Genomic DNA, 19,136 nt, shown 5'->3' with positions numbered 1-19,136 from the left:
TGTCCTGTGTTGACTAGAGAGCCTTGGATTCAATGAATTATTAGCCAGTTCTCTGAGATGCCAGCCCCAAGAATTGCAGCTATTATTTTTGGAATAGACCAACATTTATAGCCAACTTTCCAAATTTTTCTTGGCAGAAAAGATGACCCCTTAAACACTCCATCTTGGATTTGTGGGCACATCATAGTCCTCTAAAAATTGTCTTGGCTTGCAATTGAAAACTAAGGCCAGAGCTGGTGGGCGTGGGAGAACAAGGCTGTGTTTCCGCGGCTGGGATGAAGGAGTGCTGGCTCCGTCCACATGAGTTCGGACAGGGCATGCCAGACCACAGATCAGAGCCTGTCTTTCTATTCCAATTATTTATGGGAACTTGGGCTCTTTCTCCAGCTCTGGTGTCTGCTCCCTAGGGCTCTGCCAGTGATGCTGTGACAGGTGTCATTGCCATCTTCTCTACACCTTTGCAGAAGCACCTGGGAATCTAGGCACATGTAGTGAGGCCACAGTTAAGTATGTGTGTCATATCAACACAACACAATGAAGAAAACATCACCCTGCCCTTGAGGAGCTCCCAGGAGCAGGAGGAGACTGGCAAAGCTTACAAAGCAGTGCACTATGAGATACAATGGAGGGAGGCAGGGAGGAGACACCGAAACCCAGTCTTGGGTGGAGTGTTGGAAGCAAGACCAGCAGTGAAGGAAAGGTGGAATGGTGGAGGGAGTCCTTCCAGAAGTTTGCAATCAAGCAAGAAGCTTAATCTTCAATGTCTCTTTGTTCATCATTCATTCGGCCTTTCCTAGGACCAATCCCCCTCAACTCCTTTTAGGCTAAAGTTTTCCTAGGAATAGAAAACAACAGCTCCAGTGGGATGGGGGAGAGATCACGTGTGACAGTGTGTAGGATTATAGCAGTGGACAAATGGAAGTCCCATCAAACCAGCCTCAACACTGAAGGCACCGCCTCCCCTCAGTCCCAGCCTCCTTTACCTCTTTTCCTTAGCCCTACTCCTTGTACATTATATACTTTTGCATTATAACTTCAAAAACCCCTCCTCAATGTACAGTCATATTTCTAATATATGCAGAAACATGCACATTATAGACTTGCTCAAGAAATATGAAGCATACTTATTGGTGACCAGATTGACAGGTCTCTTCCTTGGCCTGTGAAGGGCTTGTGGGCAGGACTGGTCCTTGGGATTTCACTGGCATCCTGTGTTTATCCCACACTGACCACACACCCACACAAAGAAAACGTCTTTGAGTTTTGGCATTTGCAGCAAAAGCTCCCCTCATTACTTTGGGTGTGACTATCTTGTTCCTTCCACAAAAGATCCCTAAAGATGCCAAAATGAGGCCTTTGGTCTGAGTCTAATGCAAAGGAAAAGACCAATGGGACTCCAAAGTACAGAAGTGCACTCTGTGGCCAGAAATATCTTGAAAGATGGCTGTTGGGGGCACAGAGTATCTTGGAAAAGAGGTAGGTGAGGAAGAAGGAAGGTGCATGATGGGGTCTTGCCCCCATCACATGGCTTGTACTCTCTTTTTAAGTAATGTCAACCATGAAAGGCTTGAAATCAAGATAGTATTGTGGTCACCAGCTGTTGAGTCATCCCTGAAGTAGTATTTCCAGGATGCTAAGAACACGTTCCTCCCTTATCCCCATCTACATTGGCCTGGCTTTGAAGAATTTCCATGGGGTGAGGGTGGAATATAGAGGGAAAAAGCATGAGTTATAAAATCAGAAAGACTTGGGTTTCAATCCTACCCCTAACACACGCGAGTGGATTGACCATGGGTACTTTCTGAGTCCCAATTAATTGCTCTGGAAAATATGCCTCACCATATTACTCATGAGGTTGTAGTGAAGATCAAAGGAAATAGGGCATTCGGTGTACCTGGCACAGAAGACACAGCCCAAGACATGGTGGTTATTACTTGTCTGCCACATTACACAATCCCATGGTCAGCCACGGACATTGTCATCTATGTGGATAGTGCCCCCTAGTGTTGCACGGCAGCAGAGCTCTGCATGGCAGATGGACAGAGAGACAAAGTGAGCAACCCTTTTCAGGGGACTTAGTCCTATGGGTTACAGGACTGCAAAATAATGAGATGGCTTTAAACATGACTTCCTCTTTTCCAAAGAAAAGTGAAGGATTATTTAATGAAGTTGATTTGTTCTTCATCTGGTAAGAAATCCCTCCATCACTTCTTAAGTGTTGACTCAGAAAGCAGACTTGCAGGTTGCAATGACTCCCACACCTCTGCGGTCGCTGCTCCCTGTGGTCTGCCGTGGGGCTCCCCCACCGTCTTCCACACATTATCCTTTTGGGGTCTGGAACTTGTCGGAGACAGGCTGGGAGGCTGGGACTTTAAATCTCAGCTATAAAAGCCAGGCCTGAAAATGTACAGGTTTAGTTTGTGATACAATGCACCTGCTTTGAGGTCTTACTGGGATCCTTCTGTCTGAACCAATCTACCTCTTCATCAACCTCTTTGAGGCACCTAACAAAAAAATCTAAAAAAATCAGGATCTAACTAGAACTCTAAGAAGTCTTAGAAATCAACTGGTTCAATTCTCTTGTTTTACGAGTAAGGAAAGAAACATCCACATAAATTAGGCAACATTTGGAGTCAGTTACCCTAAGAATTGGACTGAAGGGCAAGTTTCCAGAAGCCTGGGCTCAGAGGTCAGACAGACAGGTTTAAATCTTTGCACAACAACATGCTACTGTATGACGTAAGCATCTCTGAGTTTTTAGTTTCTTCTTCAGAGAAAATGGGAGAAACAGTACCACTTCCACAGAGGTAAGTAAGCTAAACCAGTTTGTATATTTTAAATCCCTAAATACACCACACTGCCTCGTGAAATGTCATTTCACTGTGTAATAACTGTAAATGTTCAATCATTGACCAAAGTTCCAAGGCAGTATGGTTGAAAAAATGATCCACTGGAAAGCCCTCGGTGTGTTCCTGCCATGGAAGACAAATGAATAGCTTCACTTTGCTTACTTTATTTGTGATAGAATGTTCTGTCTGCTGGGAAATTTATAAAATCTCAAGTACCAGAGCCCCATCAACATTTTGAAAAAATTGTGTTCTATGTGGTTTGCTTTTCTAAAATCCCTAAGGATTATTCCAAGATAAACTCCAACGTGAAGCAATTTCAGCATTTGGCATTTTCCCAAACAGATTCAAATGCTAGCTCAAATAAAGTAACAACTGCATCTTTCAGAGGTCCACCTTTTTAGCAATCTTGCTAAATAGAACAGAAGCAAGAGTAAACAAATAAGACATCACAAAGCCCATGTCCCCAACCTCAATTCATAAACCATTTACTCCTTCTTGGTCATAATTCAAGCAAGACAGAGCCTCTTATTTGCTGCTCCTCGGTACAGTTAAGGTAGCAAATTAGATGAAAAATCCATTAGAGGCAGGCTTACTGACAGCAATAAGAAAAATTTACAGCAAGTTGGGGATACAGGAGAAGCAATGGAAGGGGGAAATATGGAAGGCAAAATTTAAAAATAAGAACAAAATGAAGCCTCTAATTTTCAAGGCAAATAGTTCTAGATTCCTTAATAGTCCCCGAGGACATTTTAACATAGCACAAGAGCTGACATTTATTAAGATAAACTGGAGTTGTCAAGTTGTTTCTTCAGATTTAAAAAGTTAAAATAAAGCCTTGACACCTAAATTGGGAAGTTTCAGGTACTGGGAAAATCGCTTGAGTGAAAATTTCCATTCTCTGACAATGTCAGGTGAACAAGGCCTAATTGTGACTAACTTCTGCATTTAGAAATACTATCTTGCCCATTCTCACAAGGTTTTTTCCATCGCTAGCTACTTGGTGGTTCAGCTCATGACTAGCCTAAGAAAAGATCAACTTTGTTCTTGAGCCACAGACCACACATCCCTTTCCGCCTGCCTCCTTGATGGCTAGTGGCCCCAACCTCCCCCACATCCTTGTAAAAGTCCTGGTGTATTTTGTGTTTATTTCATCCTGACATTTCTCTCCCTTGTCTCTCCACCTCCTGGCAGAACTAATCACTCCTTTATTTCCATAGCGCTTCATTCCCCCTTCTCAGATCACACCAATAAAACTGTATTGTGCTCTTGTCGTCTCGAAAGGACTCTAAGGTTATTCAGGGTAAGGACCCTATCTTATGTACCCCCTGCATTCCCAGAATTGAACATAATAGATGATCAAGCCTCTTGAATGAATTTGTTTCATTTTCCAGTTTGACTGTTAGAAACTCTTTCAATATTACATATATAGTTATAAAAGAGTATCCTTGAATTCTGAATATTGACTTCATTGGATATTCATGTAATTTAAAATACTATAAAAACATTTTTCAACTTGATACTTCTTTGCCATTTCTTTTGGATAAATGACCGTCTGGAATCTAAAGTATTATAAACAGATTTAAGTATTTAATATTTTGTTCAACAAGCAACTGGTGTTGGGATAGTCACATCGTTCAAATTACTAAGCTTGGAGACAGAGGAGCTGATCTTTCAAATGCATCCCACTTACAGAATTGTTTATCCTGACTATCACCTCCTTAGTCCTGCAGGTAATTAAATAATTCAACAGCCCTTTTGGACAGTTTGTTTCCTACTAATGCTCACTGCTATAATCAAATTCAATATGAAGATTAATTTACAAAATACACTTTGGGTTTTGATTTTTTTTACATGAACTTAAATGGGAGATATTTATAATAAAGAAAAATGCCTTGAATACAAACCCAAATTCTCTTAACCAATTTTTCCTCCAATTTCTCACCATTCCACGCCAAAAAAAAAAAGAAAGAAAGAAAGAAAGAAAGAAAGAAAAAGAAAAAGTACATGTATCTTGTTTGAGGCTCTTGTTGAGCTAGGGAAGGAATGCCAGCACACTGTAAATGATAAGCCATTTTATTTAATCATGTTACATTCAAAACCATGTCATATCCTGCTGCTGGGGAGTGGGGTGACTGGCTTGTCTGTCATCAAGAATCCTGTAAGTGTCTTCTTGAAAAACATGAGTGATAATGACATTGTTTGAATGAACAGACTGTCATGGAAATTCCTCTTAAAAACACACACCTGACCAGTTCGACAATAACAGACTACATTAATGAGCTCTCTTGGCTCTCAACAAGTGCTCTCTGACTTTTGTTTCCATGGGTCTGATCCCGCCTCATGAGATAGCAGTGCGTGTCTGTGGCACCCTGGCCTGTGGCTGTTACCATGGGAAGGGATGACCTGTTGACTCGGGCAACTTCGTCTCACAGCTGACTCGGGGAGGGACAAAACACGAGCTGCAGGGATGCTCCTGGCTCACCCATCCATAGGTGATTCTTAGGGCAACAAGAAAAAGTCCGAGAGGTTCAAAACGAGAGCAGAGCCCTCATGGATGGACGTCAGCAAGGCTGTGTTCCAAGTTCCTGCCAAGCTAATATCAGATCACCATCTACAGGTTTCTGAGGGACATTACCCTTCTCAGTAAAACAGGAAAGTTAAGTTCCAAGTAGAAAAGCCAAAGGAGATGGACCCACCGTGTGGCTCTTACCAGGTGCAAAAGGCTTGGTGCGTCAGGCTTGGAATAAAGAGAATGACATTGAGAATGAAGAAATGCCTTCATCTCTCCCTGTTTTAGGAAACAGACTCTGCCTTAGCACCTCCTCTGCACTGACCGTGGCTCTGTGGCCTAGTCTCTCTTCCTAGGCATACATTTGGACTACATTTCCCAGCCTTTTTTGTTGTTCAGAATGGTCATGTGACTGAGCGCCAGTCAATATCACTGCTGCCTATGGTTGCCACTTACAGACCTGGCCCATAAAGTACTCTTCACACGAGCCTCCATACCCTCTCCTCTCTATTGGATCAGTGTCCGTTCTCAGCCACTGGCCGGCTTAGAAAACAAAAGTGAAGATGACAGAACTTTCATTATCCTGGGTATCACCTAATTGGACATTCCTATTCTTGACTGGATTCTCATGAGTAAGAAATAAACTTTCTTGGGTCAAGTCCCTGAAGTTTCTGGATTTAGCAGCAAGAGTGACCCTCATTTAATAAAATCAATGGACTTCATTTAGTGAAGGGCATTCACTTACAGCCTAGCCATATAAACATTCAAGAACTCTTCCTGGATTGGGAACCAGAATCGGATATCTGGTCTGGAGCCCAGTTTAATTTCCTGGGGACTGAAGAAATATTTGGCAAGTTTCTGTTTGCAATCAGATTGCAATGTGTGTACCAATGCACACAAAAAACTCCCAGTTTCTTTTGCCTTGGAATGGAGATTTTTTCTGCCCAACTGGAAGACTTAACACTTGATGACATTTCGTGTAGCTTGAGAGGCTGTCAGAGGAAGGCAGCATTGCTTTAGTTGTCAACTCCAGACATCTGCGAGTGAATGCTTCTCAGAACCATGCTGGGTCTTCCTCCCACAGAGCAAAAGCACCTAACGCAACAGCGAAAATCTCTGGCAACACATTAACACATGCCATTTAGTGACAACCACAAACTAAAATTGGAAAGGCCAAGGCAGCTGTGACTGTGGAACGTCTGTACCCTCTCAGGGCTCACGTGAGAGGGAGAGGGCCAAAGACTCTGAAATGTAGTTCGAGCCATTGAAGAGAGGATGCCATGGGCGGGTGGGGGTGGGCTTCCAGAGCTTCAGCTCTTTTGATGGAAATAATTTCCAGGGAGAGAAGCCTGAATAAATATTGAAATTCACAGCCCACTCTATGACATAGCCCTTTGCTCTCCATCTGAGTGACTTTCCCCCATCCAAGCTGCTCCCGACCTCCCCCTGCCCTTTAGGACCTCAAACAGGGAGGGGAAACTGTGACTCCCACACCCTGCATCAGAGAACCTTATACTGTGATGGAAAGTAAAAGGTAAAATTATGCAAGTGACATCTTGGTGATGATCTATAATCAATCAAAACCAGGGAAAGGGAGTGTTCTGTGGGGTTAAGAGATGACATCTGTGGCCTGACCACTCATGTTCAAGTACTGGCTCTATCACTTCTTTGCATCTGACCTAGAGCAGGATCTTTTGTTAGCCTGGGCTTTTTCCCATGAAGTGGAGCTAGCAAAAAGAGCCGCCTCCCAGATTATTGGTAGGGATTAAAAAGAATAGTCTAAGGAAAGTGCCCAGGAGATAATAAGGACTCAGTAAGCACTTGCTGATATTAGGTAAACAAGGCAGGTGTCCTGGTCTTTGTCAATGTTCTCAAGAAACCCCCATCCAGGGTCTGGGAAAGACCATGTCTGTATTCAACCCTATGTTTGCTAGAAAAGCAGATGAGAGGAAATCATTTTCTCAAGCCATGTTCTAGACTGAATTACAGCCAATGTGTCAGAAAGAAGATAATAAAAAATGCAATAGCAAACAGATAGGTAGTGGTTTATAATGTACCATTTTCACATATATACTTTCCACTTTAACATCCTAGGAGATAATGTAGATGCTTTTATTTTCACCATACAGATGGAGAAATTAAAGCCCAGAGAGGAGGCATGATCTGCTGAAATTCACACAACTGGCCCACAACACAGCCAGCCACAATTTAAATCCAGGTGTCTCTATTCTAGAGACAAGGGACCAATCCACTGTGCATGAAGAGCGGACATGTCAGACAGACATTTCTCCTTGGTTAATCAGAAAGGATTTTAAGCGAGGGTGTAAAAGAAAATCTTAGAAGAGTGGAGTTCTAAGCAAAATAAGGAAGAAAGCAGCATGTCATGATCATTCTCTTAGGGTTGGCAAGTTTTCCAGGCTCAGGAGCTCATGGAAGGAATCCATCAAAAGAGGAATGTGAGGGGGCAAAATAACAGAGGAAGGCTAATGGCCTCCAAAGGGGGGATGGGAACGGTAACATTTGCGGCAGGGCCCTCTCTGCCCTCACTCCTATGTTGAAACTTTTATAGATATTCTCCCACTTAATCCCCCCAACTCTGTGAATGTGCAGTATTGTCATTCCCATTTACAAGGGAGGACCCTGAGTTCAAGGTCACATAGATAGTGTGTGGTGGAATCAGGATTCAGAGCTTATATTTGCCCGCCCTAGGTTATGTAGGCCCTGAAGCTTGCAGAGAAGGCAAGAGCCAAGTCTTTCATAAGTGTGTAATAAGCTGGAACTCTCTCGGAAGTGCATAATAAGCTGCAGGACAAATGTAAGAAAAAATAACAAGCTGTATATTACAAAATTAAGCTGTATAAAATGAAATTAAGCTGTAAAAAATGAAATTAAGCTGTAGGTTGGCTGTAGGAAGGCTAAATTTTAAAATTATCGCATGGCATTACCCCAACCCATGAGAAGCAGAATCTTCAGTACATAGAGAAAGGACAGGGAAGGCTGACCTTAGATAGGGAGTAGACTAGCAACAGCTCCAACAGCTGACCTGGAATATATGTAAGCATAGCCAGCAAAGATATAGTCAGGGAATGTTTTACCCTCCTCATGAGAAAGGAAGAAAAATAATCAACAACAGACAGCAAGGGAATAGTCTTCATCACCGAGGGATGTGGGTTATAGCAAGTCCACGGGGCTGTTGTGTGAATTCAGTGGGATGAATATATAAAGGCCTGGGCAGAAGAAGTGATATGTTCGAGATATCCGATGCATGTGAAGGAGATGAAATAAATAGGCCTCTGTGTCACAACCAACTGAGCCACCCACATGCCCCCGAAAAAAGGAAACTTTCTAAAAAACAAACATATCTAACAATGGTCAACCAATTACTAAAGTAATTCACTCTAAAAATTGGAGGATTTTTTCCTGCTCCTACAACTTCAGAACAAACCACCACCTTTTCCTTGCAGAGATAACCCAACTGCACAATGTCTATGAAGGTCAGCGAGCGGGAAATCAAACTCTATCCCCATACTTTGGAGCATAAGATCATTAAACCACGTAGGCTCAGAACTAAAAAGAACCTGAGCGATCAACTTGTCTACCCTTCTCATATTACAGAGGAGACTTTGAGTAATTTTAAAACTTACTATGATCACAAGGCAAAATGGGATTCGAATCATGGATGCAAGCCCATCAGCCAATGCCCCTGCCATTACATGAGCCCACCCCCAGGAACAGCAGAGGAACCAGAGCCGCTGAACTCTTTCGAATCCACTGACATCCAGTTAGGAAAGAACCGTGTGGGCAAATTAGAAGACCAAGACATAGACACTGCCTTCGGTGTGTCTACAGTCCTTCAGAATGAACTGGACACATGTGAAAATGACCCAGTTAATAGGAATATCAAACTGAGAAACTGCCTGCATTTTCCTAAGGTGACCTAAAAAGTAGTCACAGGGTTGCAGACTAAAGCAAGTTCCCAGGTATTTGGTTACTCCTCTGGAGGTTGGTGTGCCTGCCCAGGGATGTTTAGTCCCAACTCACCTCCTCTCCTCACCCCAGGGGTACAGCTGCACAGAGCACTGCCGGCCTCCTGGCCCTTAAGTCAAAGGACATCAATGTCACCTTTAGAAACCATGGCAATGCCTTCTTTCCCCTAGGGCTGCTGCTGGGATGCCAAGAACTTCCTCTAATTAATCTAATGCCTGTCCTATGGAGGTTCACCCTCTCACTCATCCAGTCATTCAATAGTCTAAGATTGCCTCCAACATACAAAACAACAGAACAAAGAGCGAGGAGGCAATCTTCCTCGCTCGTTGTCTAAAATCATAGTTAAACTATACAAAAACATCTTCGTGTTCTGACATCTCTGGAAAGATACTTCTAGGTGACTTCTCATGTAAACATTCTAAGATTTATAATCTTAAAGAAAACATGCTTGCTCAAAGAAATATGTACCACCTTTTAGAAAAGAGCTTTTTCTTTAACAACAAAAGAATCTAATCGACAGTTTTTCTAAGAAAACAAAATATTGGTTTAAAAATTTAGTTATTCCTGGGGTTATTCCATAGTCGGTTAAGGGTCTGACTCTTGGTTTCAGCTCAGGTCATGATTAAGGTTGTGAAATCAAGCCCCAAATCGGGCTCCACACTCAACACGGAGTCTGCTTGAGATTCTTTCTCTCTCTTTGCCCCTTCCCCTGTGCTCTCTCTTTAAAAAAAAAAAAATCTTTTAAAAAAATTTAGTTTTTGCATTGTAATTCATTTCCATCTCACTACATTCTGTTCCTGATACCATTTCCCTGATGCTGTCCTATGTGTTCTACATCAGTAGAGGAGCGGGGAGAGGATAGGGAGACCAAAAGTGACTGAGTGTTCAGTCTTTACCAGATCTTTTATACAATTTCATGGAATCCTCACAACAGTCTTCTCAGCTAGGTATCCCTGTACCCATTTACAGAATCACAGTAGAGTTAGTACACTCCAGGAAGGGGAGGCATCTCTAATAATAGGTCCAGCAATCGTCTCATGATAAAAACAAGGACATGGAGCATGTGTCAGCAACACTGTTAAGAACTTCCATATCACAGTGTGCTTTCTATGTGCCAGACCCCATGTGCTTTCCTTATTTAAGTCATTTATCTCCTCTATAGCATTGGTACTCTCATTATCCACTTTTAACAGCCAAAGAAACTAAGTCACATAGTTGGTCAGTGGCAGAGCCAGTGTTTGAACCCAGCAGCCTGGTTCCCAGACTATGGCCTTAACCCCCAAGCCAACTGCCTTTGCCAGACAAGGGGCCCTGCCCAGAGCCCCCAGTCGGTAGGTGACACTGCTGGAATGCAGCCTGCAGACCACAGGACTCCAGAGGCATGTTCTTCATCACTGAGCTCCATCAACACCTCCCTTTGCCAAAGCTTACACCTGCATTTAGTGCCCTTGACTCTGTCTTCTTCCTCTTTGGGGACCTGGCTTCATTACTTGCTTTATACACTTCCTCTCCCTACTAGACTCTTCCGTTCTGCCAAAAAAAAAAAAAAAAAGTCTACAGATAGCAGCAAACCCCTCCCTGGACCCTGCTTCAGACTTAACTGTCACCCTCTCTTTTCTCATTGCCCCTTCTTTGGAGTAGCCTGCACGCACTACCTCTCCTCCAGGCCTAGTCTCTGTCTGACTCTCAAGTCTCTGAAAACGGTCTCCTACCCCTCCATTCTCCTGACCACTCTCCCAGCTCTAGCTGGCAAGAACCTTTCTGGGGCACTTGTGGGCGTCTCCTGAATAGAAGCGGCTCACCATTTCCATTTCACACTCTTGTTCACACTCTTCCCTCCACCTGGATCACCTTCCCAGCCATGACCTTGTCTTGCTCAAGTCCTGTTCATCTTCCAGGTCCAGATCCAAGCACTTTAGCTGGAGGCACTGACTCCTTCCTCTGAGCTTTATGACCTCCTTTTTTAGTACTTCTCATTTAAGTACAGGTCTTATGTCCCCGAGGCTGTACCTGACTTCCTGTGGCAACTTCCATCTCAGGCTCGATTCTCAACTCCAGATCTTCCTGCATAAACTCCCGCCAGAGCTTGCTGAGCTCATGGGTCACCTGCTGCCCTGTGGGCAGGAACTGCATCCACCAATACTCACCTTGGAGAACTGCCTGTCCTCGCAGAGAACCACATCTGATCCTCTGGAAGTAGGCAGAAGTAAACGATTTTTAGGAAATCAAGGGATTTTGATAGCAGAAAGAGGTGATTAGAAATGTGGCTCAGTGTAACTTCCTGCTTAAGAAGAAACATTTCTTAAGCTGGTAGAAATCACTACTGAAATGCTATAGCTAAATGTTCATTCATGTGTTGACTTGCTCCACTAAATGTTCCCAGTCATTTCAATTTAATAGGTTCAGTCAGCTATGGTTTAGAATGTTAATACTGTATTAAACAGTGTTTAAGGGCTCTGTGTATTCTATCCCCAAGTCATTTTTCTCCAGGAGGATGGTGACTGTATGAATCCCCAAAAAGCCTCTATTAAGAGCACACAGTGAGGCGCCTGGGTGGCTCAGTGGGCTAAAGCCTCTGCCTTCATTCGGCTCAGGTCATGATCCCAGGGTCCTGGAATCAAGCCCGGCATCGGGCTCTCTGCTCAGCAGGGAGCCTCCTTCTCCCCCTTTCTCTCTGCCTGTCTCTCTGCCTACTTGTGATCTCTGTCTGTCAAATAAATAAATAAATAAAATCTTTAAAAAAAAGAGAGAGAGAGCACACAGAGGTATCTCATAAATATCAGTTGAACACAATAGGACCCTCAGTTGTCAGGTGCTAGGTGAAGTGCACATGCTTGTCAGATATTTTAAGAGTCGCCCCATCCTTAATTACCTTCATAAGATTTCAACACACCGTGCCCAATATGGGGTCATGGCTCAACCCTTATTTTAGAGCATCCAAAACCAAAATACATTACACTTACATTATCTCATCTAATTTTTACCCACAGTGCTTTGTAATGCTATTAGTCCTCTTCTGCAGCCAAAGAAATAGAGACTCAAAAAAGTTAAGTAAATTAGCCAACCATTTTTTTGACTTAAAAATCAGTGCTGTAAGATGAGGATTAAAGAGTGTAATTGTCATGATGAGCACTTAGTATAGAATTGTTGAATCACTACATCGTACACCTGAAACTAGCATAACATTATATGTTAACTATACTGGAATTTTAAAAACTTAATGAAGAAAACCTCAATCTCTGAATTCCATATAAACACTATGTATCTAGAGAAAGCAATGAGATAGGTATCCTCAAATATTACCAACGGGAGGGCACACAGAGAAAATATTTCCAGAAAGCAATGGCAAGACATACATTAAGAATAAATATGTATGTGTGTGTATATGTGTCTGCAATATTATATATATAGTATCCACCCACTAATTACACTTCTAGGAATAGATTCTATGAAAATAACCAGAGGTGTGATTTTTTAAAGTCTGATATAAAGATATTTATTATTATATTATTTGCAATAATGATAAATAGTAAGCAAAATAAGAAAAGCTAAGCAATAATATAAGATGCAGTCCTTTGACAGAAATTTTTAAGTTGTCTTTAAGATAATAAAGTGCAGAGCGCCTGGATGGCTCAGTTGGTTCTTAACTGCCTTCAGCTCAGGTCATGATCCTGGAGTCCCGGGATTGAGTCCTACACTGGGCTCCCAGCTCTATGGGGAGTCTGCTTCTCCCTCTGACCTCCTCCCCTCTCATGTTCTCTCTTACTCTCTCTCAAATAAATAAATAAAGTATTTTTTTTAAAAAGGATAATAAAGTGCACTGGCATACTATTAAGTGAAAAAAAAAGGTCAGAAACAGAATATATAGTATGATTCCAACTCAAAAGGCTGGAGAAACACAAACCAATCACTAGCAATAGTTGCCTTTCTTATTTAGATGTTTTTGTTTTCAAAAATTTCCATCAAATTTAGACACTACTTTTGTAATCTGGAAAAAAAAAAAAAAAACCTGTTATTTAAAGACAACAAATAGGGGCACCTGGGTGACTCAGTTGGTTAAGCGTCTGCCTTTGGCTTAGGTCATGATTTTGGGGTCCTGGGATGGAGTCCTGCATCCAGTTCCCTGCTTGGCAGGGAGTCTGCTTCTCCCTCTGCCCACCATTTGTGCTCTCTCTCAAATAATAAACAGACAAACAAACAAGACAACAAATAAATTATTTAAAAATCATATCCACAGTCACCTAGGGACTTAAAGCTAACTTTTTTTTTTAATTTATTTTCAGCATAACAGTATTCTTTGTTTTTGCACCACACCCAGTGCTCCATGCAATCCGTGCCCTAATACCCACCACCTGGTATTAGTGGAGGTTCCCCCAACCTCCCACCCCCCACCGCTTCAAACCCCTCAGATTGTTTTTCAGAGTCCATAGTCTCTCATGGTTCACCTCCCCTTCCAATTTCCCCCAATTCCCTTCTCCTCTCTAACTCCCTTTGTCCTCCATGCTATTTGTTATGCTCCACAAATAAGTGAAACCATATGATAATTGACTCTCTCTGCTTGACTTATTTCACTCAGCATAATCTCTTCCAGTCCCGTCCATGTTGCTACAAAAGTTGGGTATTCATCCTTTCTGATGGAGGCATCATACTCCATAGTGTATATGGACCACATCTTCCTTATCCATTTGTCTGTTGAAGGGCATCTTGGTTCTTTCCACAGTTTGGTGACCATGGCCATTGCTGCTATAAACTTTGGGGTACAGATGGCCCTTTTCACTACATCTGTATCTTTTGCCTTCAACCTCAGGATGCTGGTTCCTGCACCATTCTCTCATCGTGCAGAGGAATGAGCCATCATATAAAATGCACCAGCTTCACAGTGTGATCAGTCAGCTCTGTAAAATGGCCAATTAGTATGAAGCAAATGATATTAGATTGCTTGATATGTAGTCGTATGTAGACACAGCCCCAGAAAGGGGGGCCAGAACCATTTCCCACAGATAATGCACATTCTCTGCCCTGCTTCCTGCAATTTTATTTCTTAAATACACCAGGAATGCTGGACTCCTCTCAATTTCTAATGCTTTCTTCTAGTCATTTAATAATACCCTTTTTTCAAATATAGGTTATCACTGAATCTAAGGACAGGACAACCCTCAAATCCCTCATGAACCAAAATTAAACTGCTGTAAAACATTTTCACTCCATCCTCTCAGAAAGGAAATGGGAGTTAGAGCCCTCTAGACCTTCCAAAGTGATGGCCATTAACCAACAACCTGTAAAATTCTTACCCATAGTAAATGTGTAATATCTTCAAGGACTCCTCAATGCATTTCACATTCTGTCCTATAAGTAAGGTTTCCCAAATGAATACATTTGTTCTTATGTGAACCACATCTGTATTCTACATACAGATCTCTAACAGACTTGTCACTCTTGGGCTATGTTTTCATTTATAAATGAAAGAAAAAAAATGGGTGGCCTGGGGGAGTTCACGTTCTACTACTTACATTATACTTTGAGAGGATTACATCATCGGTTATTGTTATTGTCATTGTCCCGGTGATCTTAGGGACTTAACTGTGGTAGATAGTTCCAACATTGGGGTATAACAAGGAAAGGAGCTGACAATGAGCAAAATTGTCTTTTTCTAAAATACGCACATATAGAGCTCCAAAGTAAATCTAATTTCTAAATGGACTCAGTTCCAACTGCACACACTAGTTTCTTCCTAGAATCAATCATGATGCAAAAATAAAGGGGGAGGAGACATTTGTAGTTTTTGATGATGTAAGACAGACATGATTTTCACTGTTCTTTAACACCTCACAAAGCAAAGGACACCCAAAGTTACTTCAAATCAATGATTAATAACACTGCCCCACAGATTACCATGGAAACCAATACATTAATTCTGGGTCATTTCTTCTGACTACAGGACAAATTGTTATTGTTTGACTAGAGCAAAAAAGAGGAGATATTTGTATTTCCCAAAAGTTGCTAGCTAAACCTGGTTAACTTAATTAATATTCCCTTCAGACCTGATAAATGTTACTCTACCACCAGATAATAAAGTAGGAATTTCATGATCATAAAACAGAACATAAAACAGGATCATAAAATTCCTGAGTATGACTCCTTTAAGAAAAGCTTTCGGTCAAGAGAAAGTAAAAGGATGTGTTACGGAAGGAAATCATTATCAGTGCTTTCTATTGTCACTTAACTCTCTTTCCAGAAGCTCTTTAATAATAGCTTTAAGATTTATAGATATGAAGCACATTCCCAACACTGACAGATCATTCAAGCTTTCTTTGACTTGAGACCATTCCCCTTGGGTCCTTCCTCCGTGTACCCCAAATGTAGGCACAACAGCTTACAAGAGCTTCAGATAAATCACTCTGGCCATAAATAGTAAATGTATTTCACAGAACATTTCTAGAAACCTTATCTTGTTCTACTTTTTAAATGCTGATTTTTTAAATAGTGGCTTAGATTTGGAAATATCTATTTTATTCCTGCCTCGAAAAGGGAATGGAACAAGGGAAGTTTGGGCATTTTGAAGTTTGTAGTCCAACAAGTTTTTATTTTACAGGCATCAAAGTCTAAATAAATTGATTCAATTGTTAAATTAGTTTTTCTATGGTGTCCTTTTGGAATTAGAGGTATAAAAATGGGGGCAGCTCAGAGCACACTGGTATGCTTTGATAAACAGAATGCATTCAGGGATCGCTATGCTACCACGCAGTCTCTACAAAAGAAATGTTCTATCCTTGGACCATTTCGTCGCAACCTTTTCTTATTTCTAGTCAACTTTTATTACTGTTTAATGAAAATAGTTATTTTAAGCTATATTTTCACAATATTTTTCCTTGCAAAATTATCTTTCATTCCTAAGAGATTTTTTTCAGTAGCAATTATAGGAATAAGCACTCTTAAAGTTCAGGACTCAGAACTCTGTTACTCAGTACCTTTTGCCTTATAACATTGAGATTTATGAACTCTTTCTGCTCTGCATTATTTGAAGCTGAAGCTGAGAAAACAGAAAACAAATCTATAGAGACTTGTCTTGCACTTACCTATTTTCTTCTAAATGTGCCATTTTCTCTTGATACTGTCTTCCTTACTCAGACAAGAGGCTCACACTCCCATTTCCAGACTAAGCTCGCATTTAACAAATTCACACCACTCAACCGTCTACTCTTCAAACAGGCAATGCGCATTTCCCTCCTTCACCCCGGAGTGCTCAAGGTAAAGAAAGTGGTGGGGGGAGGGTGGGGAGAAATGGCCAAGTGTTTTCTTGTTGCTGTTTTGGAAAGGGGCATTTTCCTGCAATTTTGCAACTCCTCTGATTTTCACTTAAGACAAATCTCAATACCACACTCTTTGTGCCTGTCAGTTCTTGAGAGCCTACAGCCTCCTTGGGGGGGGGGGGGGGGGGAGGTGCTTGGGGGCTGTTTTTCTGAATCACCATTCCGGGAGCATTATTTGCCGTTTTCACCAGTTCCTGCTCTTCGGGGTTACACCTTCTGAAGTGTCAATCATCCATAAAGCAAAGAGAGCTGCTGAGCTCTCCAACAGCACGGGCAAGTGAGCACCGGCTCTGATGCTCGGCGGCCGGCGCTGAGGGGGGCGGAGACTTACCTGTGGGGCATGCCGGTGGTGTAGGCGCTGGTGTGCTCGCCCGACAGCTCGTAGAGTTTGAGGTACCAGTTCATCTCTGCTTCGCGCACCAGAGCCAGTTGCCGTGCCCTGAGCTGGCTCTGCCCCGAGGGGCTGAGGCTGCTGTCTTTCCCATCGTCAGGGGCTTTCTTGGGAGATTTGTCTTTGCACCCCGTGGAAAGCCCAGATTGTTTCCTTAACTTGGGATGCTCTTCTGCTATCTGACTCCCTGCCGCCCCGGTTCGGGCGGCCAGCATCCTGGAGGCTCGCGTCTGTCTATCAGAGGACACTCTAAGTCACTGTCATCGAAGTAATTTGAATTGATTTTCCTGCTTCTGTCTCCCTCGTCTTCCCAGTCCTCCCCCCATCCCCTTAACCTTATCCTGCCAGAGAGCTGTAATTGAGCCAGGTCTATGGCTGGGGACGAAAGGCTATCTCTAACTTTCCTGAAGAAGAGCTAAGGCGGCCACTACCTGTGATATCTTCCAACCTGGAAGTTTAAAACAAACAAACAAACAAACAAACAAACACCACCTCTAATAATATTGGAATGCTGAAGTGTGCAGTGTTATTTCTTCTTGGAAGCTAGGATTTAATTCATGTAAAAAAAAAAAAAAAACTCTGAACCTTAGAACATTCATGTAAAAAAAAAAAAAAACTCTGAACCTTAGAACCTTATATTTGGTCGTCAAGTTATTTAAAAAAAAAAAGACATCTAGAGGTTCATTAGCCATTCTTAGAGTCCCTTTAGTTTTTAGAGTTAAATGTGAATTTTCTCAAATAAGTTTAACAATGTCAATGGGGGGATCATTTCTTTTGCGTAAGCCTTAAAATGATGTTTAACTTATTTAATCTCCCCCTGGGAGAGGGGGGCTCTTTGAATGTCAGTGAACCACGTAACATACATATTCAAACATTCTTTCATTCCCAAAGAAGAATGTTAAGCGTACCATGACTGATTCAGTAACTAACCCTCTCAGCACTTCTAAAGGATGGAAGGCCTGAGAAGCTCTTTACAACCGAGGAGACCAAGGTTGAAGTTGGAGTGACAAAACTATTAGATGGAAAGAAAGTGGGAAGAGCCTATGTGTGCAGATGTGGATTGGGGGCTGAAGGGTATGTGCTCAGCGCCTGTGAAAACTAGCCCTGAAGATGGGAAGTTCAGTTAATGGCCCTTGTGCTTAAGTCCCATGGGGCTGACCCATACATGTTTACCGATCTGTCCTAACTCAAGGAATAAGGATATTAGTGCCCACCTAGTTGTCTACCACAAAGTTGTTTGATGACCCACTAAACCCAGGCATCCCCCAACCAGTATCAGTCCCTCCTCTATCAACTGCCTCATTGTCAGCTACATGTGAAGAACCTGAGAAAGTTTATGAATTTCTCTACCCATACAAGACCATAAATTAAAAATCAGAGAGGAATAGTGAAGTTTTATAGCCTCTGAGAATGACAGGAGAGAGAGTAGGAAAGACAAGCTTCTTCTTAAAAAGTTAACTCTTCCAAGACTCTTAATCTCACAAAACAAACTGAGGGTTGCCAGGAGGTGGGGGGGGGGGGGGGGTGGGGAGGGGGTGGCTGGGTTATGGACATTGGGGAGGGTATGTGCTATGGTGAGTGCTGTGAAGTGTGTAAACTTGGCGATTCACAGACCTGTACCCCTGGGGCTAATAATACATTACATGTTTATTAAAAATTTTTAAAAAACTAAAAATTTTTTTAAAAAGTTAACTCTTCCAAAAATCATAGAGATGACTTTGGGGATCCCTACGGCTGCTAATTAATCAAAGCCAAGAATGAGGGAGCAGCAAATCACACCATGTGGACTCTCCCATATTTAGGCAGAAGTTGTTTAATGTTACCATCTAGAGTAGTTAGGATTAGAACTACGACCACAAAGCAAAGTGTCACCTGAAACACTGAGCAAAGGGCAAGGAGGCAGCTGCTAGCAAGTACCATAGTTGGTTCCACCCGACATGGGGGAGGCCGAGGAACACCGAGCACCAGCAGCTGCAGCCTCCCCAGTTTCTCTCCCTGCCCCTCATCACTTGAGTCATCAAAGAGCTCTAACAATAAAGGTATCCACAGCAACAGAATTCTCAAAGTGTGGACTCTGAGGACTGTCTCCC

At 42.2% G+C, this 19,136-nt stretch overlaps 1 protein-coding gene across 2 annotated transcripts in view; it reads right to left on the bottom strand.

The window, feature by feature from the left end:
* Positions 1–17,353, bottom strand: part of KCNAB1 (potassium voltage-gated channel subfamily A member regulatory beta subunit 1) — a 402,643-nt gene extending 385,290 nt beyond the window's left edge. The window contains exon 1 of one of the 2 annotated variants that reach the window (XM_032852575.1): positions 16,987–17,353. In XM_032852575.1, coding sequence (XP_032708466.1) covers positions 16,987–17,261 — 275 coding nt within the window. In that variant the 5' untranslated portion in view covers positions 17,262–17,353. Of the gene's footprint in view, positions 1–16,421; positions 16,489–16,986 lie in introns of those variants that run through there. The other variant, XM_032852577.1, reaches the window with a different exon arrangement.
* Between the last annotated feature and the right edge of the window lie 1,783 nt (positions 17,354–19,136).

The sequence above is a fragment of the Lontra canadensis genome, unplaced genomic scaffold, assembly GCF_010015895.1.
Source record: "Lontra canadensis isolate GAN:19392208 unplaced genomic scaffold, GSC_riverotter_1.0 scaffold6, whole genome shotgun sequence".
Taxonomy (NCBI): domain Eukaryota; kingdom Metazoa; phylum Chordata; class Mammalia; order Carnivora; family Mustelidae; genus Lontra; species Lontra canadensis.
The sequence above is the reverse complement of the archived record's forward strand: the minus strand, read 5'-3'. Positions and strand labels throughout refer to the sequence as shown.